Genomic DNA, 12,232 nt, shown 5'->3' with positions numbered 1-12,232 from the left:
GTTTGAAAAAAAAAGCAAAAAATATTGTATATAAATAATATAGTAATATTCCATAAATAAAATTGCGTCTTCTACCAAATATTCAGTTTGGCCCTCAAATAGTAACATTTCAATAGTCTACTTGTTATAATTTAAATTCGAAATTATTCTGTTTATTATTTTCATGTTAGTGGGCTCAACTAACAAAACACAACAAAGATATTTTTAATAAATAGCAATAGATGATACGTCACGTTTTAACATACCATATTGAATATAATATAAGTCACCTATAATTTGTATGAAAGAAAATCATTACGTGCAAGCTAAAATTGTGAATATTGTTATATGTATTTCGTAAAAAATATGTGCGCAGGAGTTTTGGCTTGCTTTATCAATTCAAAGTTTAATTTATATAAAGGCTTAATGTTAAAAAATAAACGCTATGTTTATATTATTTTATTTTCACATAATTGCATTTTTACTAACTTTCGCTTCTAAAAAGTAAAATCAACAATTAGAGATAATTAAGAAAAACATTTATTTAAATTATTTTAAAAATTAAATTTCAAACGCAATAAATTTTATTTAAATTTTTATCCATATTAATTATCGAAATCGTTTAAATAGTTTTAGGTGAGTACTGTCTTATATTTCTTATCTGTGTTAGCATCAGTCCTCGTTCTGTCAAAACAATTTTACTGTTTTAGACAGCTTGTCACTTTTGTTTTCTGTCTCTTTTACTCCCGCTAAGTCTTCAAGGTGGATATTTTTGTACAAATTTTTCTACGAAAATAATAAAATAGTGAATAATTATTGTAAATATTACTCAATTTCTTAACTTAATTCACTGAAACATCGTTGAAAATAATAATTTTACTATTTAGGGTAAAGATTATGCCGATATCTTTTGCTTCTAAAATTCTATCTGTTCATGTCGCCTTCAACGTTGTTTTTGTTAAGAAATATGTGACAATAAGTTTTGATTACATTAACTAGTGTTACTCTGGTTTGGATCTTATGTGCTGTAATATGTATAAACTTTTGAAGTGATAATATTACTGAGTGATATATACCCTAACCTCAAAACTGGTGTCGAGTGATATAGTTAAATGGTGGTTAATTTTACAGATGAGTACGAAGATTATCAAGCCTGGCGGCGTTGAAGCCGACAACTTTGAGACTTCGATCTCTCAGGCGTTGGTTGAACTTGAGACCAATTCGGACCTCAAGGCTCAACTTAGGGAGTTATATATTACTAAGGCTAAAGAAATTGAACTGCACAATAAAAAAGTAAGTAACATTAATTTATTATAGATTAAAGTTTTGGCTACTAAAAAATTAAGTAAACAGTTTATAATAGGCGTTTCTTGCCTTAGTATAAACTTGATCTATTGGTTGTATACAGTTATAATTTAATTGCAATGAGAAACTTTACATTATGATGAATTCTCAATAGTATGTATCTCTTTTATAATGTTTTTGAATTATCTAACATTTTGTAATAGAAAACTAAAAATTTCAGTCAATCATCATCTATGTGCCCATGCCTAAGCTGAAGCATTTCCAAAAGATCCAGATCCGTTTAGTGCGTGAGCTTGAAAAGAAATTCAGTGGCAAACATGTTGTGTTCATTGGTGACAGAAAAATCCTGCCCAAGCCAAGCCACAAGACGCGTGTAGCCCACAAGCAGAAGAGGCCTAGATCTAGGTCAGTTTAACTTTAAACGCTAATATAATTTTTATATTGCCTAGTTACACAATACTCATTATTAATATTTAAAGCATTGCTACTATTTATATACTTAAATTACATTTTTTGTGAAATATAGAATCAAAAGGCTAGAAATATGAATTTATATCATGAACTTTATCATGACATTCCCAATACATATGTTGTTAACTGTATTGGTAGATTTTCTTCATAACAATGACTCTTTATTATAAATTATTTTAGACATTTACCTAGCCACCAAGTGGAAAAAAGTGAATGGTTATTAAGTAGAATTCTTAATATTTCAGAACACTCACATCAGTATATGATGCTATCCTAGAGGATCTAGTGTTCCCCGCTGAGATAGTTGGCAAGCGGATTAGGGTCAAGCTGGACGGCTCTCAACTCATCAAGGTGCACTTAGACAAAAACCAGCAGACCACCATTGAGCACAAGGTTTGTATTTACCATGTATTTGTTTAGTAAGCACATTAATGATTAAACACTTACCTGTATATTCTTGTCTCATGAAAAAAAATATATTATGAGACCTTCACATCAAAATGTTTGTTCTAGTATTGCCAGTTGAAACATTGCAGTTTTATAAACAAACTTGGCCAATTCCTTTAAACAGCTAATTTCAAAACAATAATAGCTCAAAATAAAATATCAAACTAAAACTTACCTTCTTTTATTTTTCTTTTATATTTGGCTAAATAAATTTATTTGTTGACTCTTACCACTAGTTGTCGGTAAATGTACTGTGACGTGTAATTATATATTGTTATGGAAATAAGTCATGACTGGATATGAATAATTGTGAGTGTTATACTTCTTATGTATTCATCATTCTATTAAACTTAAGAGGCATTTATTCACACTTCTTGACTTCAAAAATATCTAACATTAAGTTTTTGTATGAAAATTACAAGTTTATTTTTTGCCAACAGGTGGACACCTTCCAATCAGTATACAAGAAGCTGACGGGGCGTGAAGTAACATTCGAATTCCCTGAACCCTACTTGTAAACTTTTACATTAAATATTAAAACCTATATTTTTATTATTTTCCTCATATTTCATTACTTTCCATTATCTTTCTTTGAGAAATTGTGGTACATTTAAGCAAGGGCGTTTGCCACAGAATTACTTGGGCGAATTTGAAAAAAAGTTTTAAAAATTATTATCATCCAGATAAATTCATCTGATTGTGATATTGTTTGTGTGAGTTAAAAACAATATATAACCAATTCCTTAGTTTATTTACACATTAAACATATATATATATATATTTTGTAATAATAAGTAGTACAACATATTTACTGTTCAGCTTCACACTTGATCCTCTGCATCATATCCTATATTCGATTGGTTTTTGTATATGTTGTATTTCGTATACAAGCAGATCTATCACCTGCCTTTAGTGCATGGTAAAATGGTGCGATCTGGAGCTAAAGACTGGCATGAACGTACCCCGGATGATATCTGACATGATACTCAACACAGATCAAAGCTGGAAAATCTAAGATGAATATTTTGAGGAGACGCCAAGCCCACCACATCTAGCTTAGTAAATTAAGTCCAGTAAAGGGTAGAATAAACACTGCCGTTGCTTCCCGCCCACATGTTAATCTTCAGTTTAACGTTGTATGTCATAAAATAAGACGAGGTGTGGTAATGGAATTAATATAAAAAAAAAAAAAATAAACAGTATTTTTAGTCTGTTTTTTATAGTCTAAGGGGGCAAATGGCCCTAAGGGATGCCCAAATAGGGACAGCTCATTCAATTCAATCAATTTTAAAACCGCGCGCACCCAGCTGGTGTTTGAGGAGTATAACTAGTGACCATTTAATCTTCAACTCCAAGATATGGGACATTGGTTTAATTCAGGTCAAATAATAAGTTAATAAATATATAATATTTTTTATAGTTACTTCTTTAGAAAAAGTTAGTTGGCTTAAAATTAAAAAATCATTTATTAATAATATAGGTAAGATAATCTACACATATGAAAGTCAAAAAAAGAAATATACTTATTATTAAATGCTTCTAATTTTACATTGACTGCCAGTTCTCAAATCAAGGGCGTAGAACGGAAAAGAAGAACTGGCAATAAACTCCCCACCACTCTTTTAAATCGCCAAGTTTTTGTTTTACACAACGTTTGTAAGAAGCTGCAACCATTGCACCATGTTCCATATTATGACATCTTGAGTAATAAAGAATAATAAAATAAATTAAAAACAAAGATTTGTCCTCCATCAACAGGAGGCTTGGTGCAATAGGAGCATGCACTTACATGAACAATAGGTACGAATCACAAAAGGTGTTAGTTATATTTATCAGAAGAACAAATTTGTTTTAATGAAGTTGGTGATGATTTCAAAATATAAGGACTAAACTCCCGATACGTTTTTTATATTCTGCTGATAAAATTTTCGCGCGGTTTTTAAAAACGGGACAATTGCGTCCCATAGTTCATTTCAGGGACAACGAGACTTATTATTCGAAAACGGGACGTCTGGTCACATTAAGTATAACTCTTGCTTTAAATAATTGATGCTTATTTATTATTATTACAGGGAAGACCCGGGAGTCGATTCCACAGTTCGTTAGTTCGCAAAAGAAAATGTCTTGCAAGATTAGATTTGCTAACACAAATCTTGTTTTGTTGTTTAGGTCAATCGCCATTTAGATAAAGAATCAGTTACTAAATTAAAATAAATTAATTAAAACAAACCAATATATCGAATTATTTAATAACTTCAGTCCATTCTATTTAGAGAGCTCACCGATGGTGAGGAAATGCGAAATAAATTCCATAGATAACATGTAAAAACTAGTAGAATAACTTATTCTATTAACCATTTCACCATTTAACAAAAAAATAAAAAGTTTATCACAATAACATAATCGCACCTATATCGTTTCCCATACTTACATACTTATGAAGTCCAAACAATATATCGAACTATGTTTAATTTTACTTCTTTATCATACACCTTATTAACATGATATTTCTAAAGACTTTTATTTCCATAGTATCATACGCTTTGTTCATAGTTGGAACCTTAGTTTTCGTATTGGTATACCCAGGTTTGCAACATTGTTGTATAATATATCCTTAGCTGTCGGAATAGCTAAAGCGATTCAAGGTATGACGTCATCACACTGGTTGTAGCTTAACATTGTAGTTGTGTCTATATAATTTTCTTCCGCACATTTAAGATACAATTCCTATTGTAAATTATAATTTAAACAAATCTTATTGACATAACAGTTTTAAATTTTTTACACAATGTTTTAAATACACACAAAATTATGATAATCAAATAACCACAATAAGGTACATTTTAAGTGTGTGTGTGTTGCGGTTGTAACTGGCTCAGCATTATGCTGTGGAGCAGACGTGTTCCACAGCGCTAGTCATTCTGCCAGAGACAACAACAGTTTGCGCCGCAGACGCAAAAAAGTAAAAATACTTATAAAAAATTAGTCTAGCAAGTGTCGTGTGTCAAAAATAAATGTCAAAGGCTAACCCTTTTCTCTGATATAAAGTTTGATATAGAGAGATACCTGCGTGTTTACATTTACATTATGTCTGGCGCGCGCTAACTTTTTTCATATGTTGCAGTAGTTAAATCAGAGAGTAAATTGAATCTCTAGACAGTTACTTAAAGATCGATATTCAATCAAGTCGCTAGCATATTCATTTAGATATAGCAGCGTCGAAAACGTTTAACCATCTGTCTGACCGAAAGCCAACCAATAATGTAAAACAAGATGGCGGTCACGACAACAGCTTTACTTTTAGAGTCTTTTTTTTTGGCAAACGTTAGTTTGTTAATTAACTGTTTAGAGATTTAATTTAATATCTGATTTAAGTAGTTTACTGCGATACATATAATACGTATATGAAACGTACGTTCAAAATACGGAAACAAACAATGGCGTTAACGTTGCTCTGTTAAGATGACGCTCCGTCCAGAGTTGCGTCATAGATAGATATATATATATTGAATTAATAGATATATAAATTGTATACAATGACCGACATAATTTATTTTATTGGATGCAGAGGCCAATACCGGGCGTACTTCAGGAATGTAGGCTTACGTCCAGAAATGGACCAAATAAGAGGCTAACGATAAAACATTAAAGATGACGTCACAAAAAAAAACAATTGAATAAATTGCGTCACACTCATTCTCTTTTAACAATCCTATATATGGTGTCAAATTTGTATGAATTTTCTTTTCCAAAATTTGATATGGAGTCGTAAAAATCTATCACAATTAACAATATTGCTTACACTACAATTCTTGCTTGTAACATTTCTCCAAATCCTCTTTGGGGTCAGTATTTTCCATTGGTTTGATGACCTTTATATAATTGACTGGTACAAGGCCTGCAAACTGTTTGTCTGTGGTTGCCATTAGCCAACCAGAATTCCAAAGGTGCCCCTGTTGGTAAATTTAAATAAAAATAAAAAAATAAATCACTGGCACTACATCCTCATTAGTTCTTGGCCTCAGATTAATCTTTTTCATGATCATTTTTAAATCTAATAGGCAAGTAGGTGATCAGCCTCCAGTGCCTGACACACGTCGTTCACTTTCTAAGAGATCGAGCAAATTTTAAATGCGCACATAGAAAGGAAGTCCATTGGTGCACAACCGGGGATCGAACCTACGACCTTAGGTATGAGAGTAGCACAGTGACTAGGCCAACACTGCTCTATATAGAATTTAAATACGGTAAACATAAATTACACTTTAAAGTAATATTAATATGATACAATTTTTTTTATTTTTAAAGTATATGGGGGCTAATGAGCCCATTAGGAGTCAATTCCATAGTTCGCTGGTTCGAAGATGATGCGGATAAAATTTGGAGCTTTTGATTATTTGGTTGTTTTGATTAATTCAGTTTTTTTAAACTGATTTTGTTAAAAACATACTTTTGTTTGCCAAAAGTTATAATTTTTTTTATGGAACAGGGGGCAAACGGGCTCACCTGATGTTAAGTGATACCGCCGCCCATGGACACTCTCAATGGCAGAGGGCTCGCGAGTGCGTTGCCAGCCTTTTAAGATTTGGTATTCTTTGATATTTGCTATAGGAAGAAATGCGAATACTGACGTTATTGTTTCACCAGGATCCGAACTCCGAAATTAAATACATTTTATCAAAATTCTGTTTCTAATTCTCCATCATCTAAGCAGCCTAAATAAGCCTTTCGTATATCAATTCCGATACTTATTATATCTCTAGCTTACTAGTCAATTTGCCATGTATATCATTTATAATAAAAAAATAGGGGTTGATCGTAGAGGGTTGAAAATTTAGGGTTGTATGTATTTTTTAATGCTGTTGATACAGTTGATAAAAAAAATAAAAATTTTATCTAAAAATTAAAGTCACACTGAGGGCTTAGTTTTTATGTGACCCTAAGAAATTTTCACCTGTAAGTGCTGCGGTGCCAATGTAATCACTTGATTCGCATTGAAGCTCAATTCTTGAGGCGTCGTTGCCTGAAAGTCGTGCTGACCGACCGCTCTTAATGGATTCTGCCATGTGTGAGGGTCATGTACTAAAATGTGAATAATAAAATTCAAAAAGTAATGCTAAGAGGCCGTTCAAGTATTCCGTAAATAAATATATTGCAACAAATCTATAACCCCCCTTCCACTTGTCAGTAACAGTAAGGAAATCTCAAAAGTAACAGTAGATAAACGTATATATAATTTAGATAGATTAATTTGATTGGGAAACCTTTCCGTTTACCGTTCAGAGAAAGATACCGGACATAGAAAATCCATTGGTGGTCAGCCGGGGATCGAACCTACGACTCAGGGATGAGAGTCGCATGAAGCCACTAGGCCAACACTGCTTTAAAGTGCAATATCGTAGATTAAAAAAAACATAACGATTCTCTTTCTACCACAATTTAAGCAATGCTTACTGATATTTTCACCAACATTTAATCCTATCATCATGCTACACTAACGCCCGAACCCAATAACCTATCTTAATCCATTTTTGTCCATCTGAGAAACATCTTAATACAAATATTGATAAAAGTCGACGGATTATAATAGCCATCTGTCGATACAAACTATCCATGGTAGATAGACCGTTGTATAAATATGACAGTTCAACTGTGCCAATATCCTATCTTAAGATTTTAACTTACACCAGTTTTTAAAATAATTAAAAAGCTATTTGATAAGTTTTAAACATAGACATGTATATTTTAACAATATTTGTACGGTTTTATTTACTTTATTGGTTTATAAGAGCGAAGAGATTGCATTCTATCCGTCGCCAAAAATAGTTTGTCTTCGTAGGGTTTGGTTTTTGGGATGCGATCTACCTGACCGTGTCTGATCTCAGATTGTTTTCAATCTGATATTGTAGATTAATTATTGGGTTCGGGAGTAAGCCGTATCGTTTATATCTTACAGCATATGATACTAACATCGCTCATTGATACTTGAAGACAGTCCATTCACCATCTTCAGTACTATATACGGGGCAGCAGCTATCACTCCCAAGAACAGAAGAATTGGCCAACTTGAGCCTTTGGCTTTTTGTTCCGGTGTTGCCACACCCGTTTGTGTAGTTTGCACTGCTTCCGCCCATGCCTTAATAATAATAATAATTTAATGGCGCTCTTAAACGCAGATTACTTTTATGAAGTGAAACTTCTTTATCGGCGTTGGATAAAAATTCATTGGCACATTTTTGCGTGAGGCGCCATCTTATTCTTGTCCCCTACCACGGTTGATTCGAAGAGAATCGAAGCCATTAATAACAAAAATCTATAATAACGATAACACTGATAGTAATCATTCTATTAATGAAATTCTGTAATAATCGTATAGGTAGAAGGTAAAATGAAATCATTATTTGTATGTATGTATGATAATACAAATTGCATATAGTTTTTCGAAAAATAAGGTAATAAAGAAGTTTCACTTCTTACGGGTGTACACTAGTAGTACACGCAAACTTTTTATTATTCAGTATCTTGATAGACAAAGGTGATCTATTATCTCGATTTATGGGTTAACATATATTTCACATTCAGAGTAGGAATTAAAGCACATATGAATTTGTTTTGGTACAGTCAGGTTTCAAACACCCGACATCAGAGAAGAACAACTTAACCACTACGTCAACACTGATCATCAATTGATGAATGATGAAAACATTTATATAATATTATCAAATAACGTCATAGTTGATATAACATTTATCTTCCAAAACTATATTTATTAAAACTGGCGAAACTGGATGATAAGATATAGAGGAAATTTTATACATTTTAAGATTCTTATTTCCATAGATAAATGAGATTCAGCCTATTAGAATGAACAAAGTTTTTGAATGTATAAATAAATAATTTTTATTTTTACATTGTATCTATAATTTTTTCATTTATTAGGGATGCATTGATACACCTTTTTGCCGATACGATACCGATGCCGATACTCTTATAGAAATATGCTTATTCAATGAAAAATAAACTAAGGTTCAATATATCAACTATCAAGTTTGGTTTAAAATTTTTAATTATAAAATATAAACACTCACACCCGTCGAATCAATAAGCCGTATCGTTTATATCTTACAACATATGATACTAACATTGCTCATTGATACTTGAAGACAGTCCATTCACCATCTTCAGTACTGGTTTAGTAAATGAAATTCAGAACTAAGAGTAATCATTAAATTTAAATAAAATAACTGTTAATAATTAAAATTTACTTTGCTAAGATTTTTGTGTATGTATTTTATTTACTACGCGCGATGGCAGTTAAAAGCCAACTGAATATTCCGTATCAAGTTGGCAACGCAATAGATTTTTTAAATGTACATATCGTAATTTGAAAAGTATCGGCAATTGAAATATCGCCGATATCGATATATGGTCAAACCTAAAGTATCGCCGATATATCGTATTGTATTGTATCGGATTCATCCCTAGTCTTGACCAATACATCTAGCCTAACTTAAAATTAATAAGTAATTTAAGTCTAACCTAATTTACTAAAAAGGATATAAATAAAAACTTGAATAGATTTATAATACTTTTTAGCCTGAATGTCAAAAATTAATGGCCTTAAAATTAATGTTGTTAAAACACCTTACCTTAAATTCACATTCAGTCCTAATACCTAGAAGCACCAAAAGTTTCCTAATAAGCCAATTGAGTGATCTTACAACAGCAAATGTTGACCAAAACTGGGCAAATAGTGTTCGTAAACGGCCAAAGTTTTCTGCAACACCTGTAATGGAAACCAGAGAATATCGTAAAACAGAAACATACATACAGTTATGTAGGGAAAGTAAAGTGCTGTGTTAGCCTAGTTATTAAACAACTAATTCTTATTTGAACATTTTAAACCTAACAGAACCTTTGGTATCTGTGGGCTGCGGTGACTGCACTTTTTGGGCATAACGCAGGTTCATTTGCCCCCTATTTTATATAAAAACCACAGAACCACAAGTACACATATATAATATACTTTCTTGCTAGAGTTATATGACTGATTGCATACAAAATAAATACCTAATATAGCTCGAAATGAACTTGTCAGTGCGAAGAATGTGCTCTCAAGCATCATAGCCACACTCCCAACAGCATTCACAATACTTTGTATTGAGTCAAAGGCTGGTCGTGAACTCTCTTCTGCCATTTGTATAAACCTATGGGAAATTAAATAAATTATACACCACAATATATTCAAGGGAAAGACATAAAGTATTTTCTTCTCATTGATTTTTTAAAATTAGAATAAAAAGAAAACATGTAAGCAAAATAACAATTTGTATAAATTAATGTATTATATATTATAGTGAATAGCTGCTAATTACAAATAATGCATATATCTTTTATAAAAAGATTTTATTGTATTTGGCTTTTGGTCTTCATTAAAGTACATATTTATTTCAGATAAATGCTATTGAATATTTTTATCTCTAAAAAAGTTATCTTAAGTGATAAGTTCGTAGATAGTTTGGAAGTAAAAACTGTTTCTAAATTATATAAAAAATAGTTCTTTTATTTTAATTATTGATATTCAGCAAAAGATCATGTTTCAGATATAAGATCAATATATTTTTAATTAAATGTTTATAAAAATGTAGAATTATGAGCTATTAATAAGGAAACCACAGTTATTGCTTTGGCAAGTTTTCCTGTTTATTAATTAATACCTGTTTTCAATATCCATTGGGTGGCGGTTGTAACTTCCATAGGGTGCCATTCCTCCAATGCCTCCCATTCCCCCCATACCATAAGAACTCATTCCATATCCACCCATACCACCACCATATCCATAACCGTAGCCACCGTATCCCCCCATGCCATACGACCCTCCCATACCATACATTCCACTGTTCATGTAGCCAGGTTGAGCAATTTCCGGCCTAGGAGGTAGAGCTGGTGGCCCAAGAACGCCAGTGGATGTTGAAGGTATGGGATTTCGAAACATTGGCACATCAGGCTGGATTGTGGCCACGTTTGATAAGGTCGGGGTTGAGTGTACATCGAATTGTTTACCTGGTTCAACCATTTTTATCACGTCACACTTGCCAAACAAATATTTTATTTAATAACAACGTAGTATTTACTTTTCCTTAATGGTGTAAGAAAATATAAATTATTACGTCTCTTGTTATATTATTAAGAATAATATAATTTAGCTCGCTTTACAGAATGGTTTGTTGTTTAGCACAGAGACAGACGTCAATCGTCATACAGGACAAATTTATAATAAAAATATTATTAATTATAATATAAATTCTAGATACAGGGCTTAAAGTTTAAAGTCGAAACTCGATTCACAGAATTTCGATATTTTGACACACCTATTTGAAATCTTTTGACTTTGACTCGGATGACCTTATCTCTTGATAATTGAATGTTGTTGTTGAAATATCTGTACTCTGTGGTAGTTGTTTACGAATATTTCGCACACCTAGATAAAGGGTCGCACAACTCGAAATAATCCAAAATCAAGTTTTTGCGCCTATCGGAATCTGCGTTGAAAATTACACTAACTTCAAAGACACCTGTTTACTAATCTCCATTAATAAAATGTTGATGGCGCTGTAAGTTAGTCTTTCTGACTAGCACCACGACATCCCTCACCAAAAACAGTAACGCAACACCAATTACAACATGTCAGCTGTAGGAAAAGATGCTGCCAATACGCCCAAATACTAAATTATTTCGACTTAGTTTTCTATTTGTGGTTAACTAAGTAATGAAGCGTAAATTATTTTGAGTTCAGTTGATATTCGTGATTGAACAGTTTTGTTTCTTGGGCGTGCTTCAAATTATTTCCACTTACCCTGGTATTGTTTACAAAAGTAAGTAATTTTTTTTTTACTAATTAGAAATAGTTTAGTGTTTGTGAAATTATTTACACTATTTGAGTTAGTATGTTATTGCTGGTTAAATTTAAATTTGACTCTTATTCTAAAACAATAAATGCTATGTTTCTTTTGCTAAAGGCATTATTTAG

General features: G+C 32.0%; 2 protein-coding genes across 4 annotated transcripts; one reads left to right on the top strand and one right to left on the bottom strand.

Moving 5' to 3' along the window:
* The first annotated feature begins 635 nt into the window (after nucleotides 1–635).
* On the top strand, nucleotides 636–2,746 carry LOC110995969 (40S ribosomal protein S7). Of its 3 annotated transcripts, none has more exons than XM_022263434.2 (5): nucleotides 636–741; nucleotides 1,111–1,272; nucleotides 1,505–1,689; nucleotides 2,001–2,148; nucleotides 2,643–2,746. In XM_022263434.2, exons 2-5 carry the CDS (start codon nucleotides 1,111–1,113, stop codon nucleotides 2,718–2,720), a joined length of 573 nt encoding a protein of 190 aa, XP_022119126.1. In that variant the 5' UTR covers nucleotides 636–741; the 3' UTR covers nucleotides 2,721–2,746. The 3 variants fall into 3 exon arrangements, with proteins under 3 accessions (XP_022119126.1, XP_045488671.1, XP_045488670.1); XM_045632715.1 differs by lacking the exon at nucleotides 636–741 and adding an exon at nucleotides 791–797; XM_045632714.1 differs by lacking the exon at nucleotides 636–741 and adding an exon at nucleotides 843–867.
* A 1,689-nt stretch (nucleotides 2,747–4,435) lies between these two features.
* On the bottom strand, nucleotides 4,436–11,540 carry LOC110995966 (peroxisomal membrane protein PEX13). Its single transcript, XM_045632630.1, has 6 exons — nucleotides 10,920–11,540; nucleotides 10,273–10,409; nucleotides 9,852–9,988; nucleotides 8,173–8,338; nucleotides 7,157–7,284; nucleotides 4,436–6,155 (listed from the first exon to the last, which is right to left on the bottom strand). Exons 1-6 carry the CDS (start codon nucleotides 11,276–11,278, stop codon nucleotides 6,006–6,008), a joined length of 1,077 nt encoding a protein of 358 aa, XP_045488586.1. The 5' UTR covers nucleotides 11,279–11,540; the 3' UTR covers nucleotides 4,436–6,005.
* Nucleotides 11,541–12,232: the final 692 nt, after the last annotated feature.

Source organism: Pieris rapae, chromosome 20 (genome assembly GCF_905147795.1).
Source record: "Pieris rapae chromosome 20, ilPieRapa1.1, whole genome shotgun sequence".
In the NCBI taxonomy this organism is placed as follows: domain Eukaryota; kingdom Metazoa; phylum Arthropoda; class Insecta; order Lepidoptera; family Pieridae; genus Pieris; species Pieris rapae.
The sequence above is the reverse complement of the archived record's forward strand: the minus strand, read 5'-3'. Positions and strand labels throughout refer to the sequence as shown.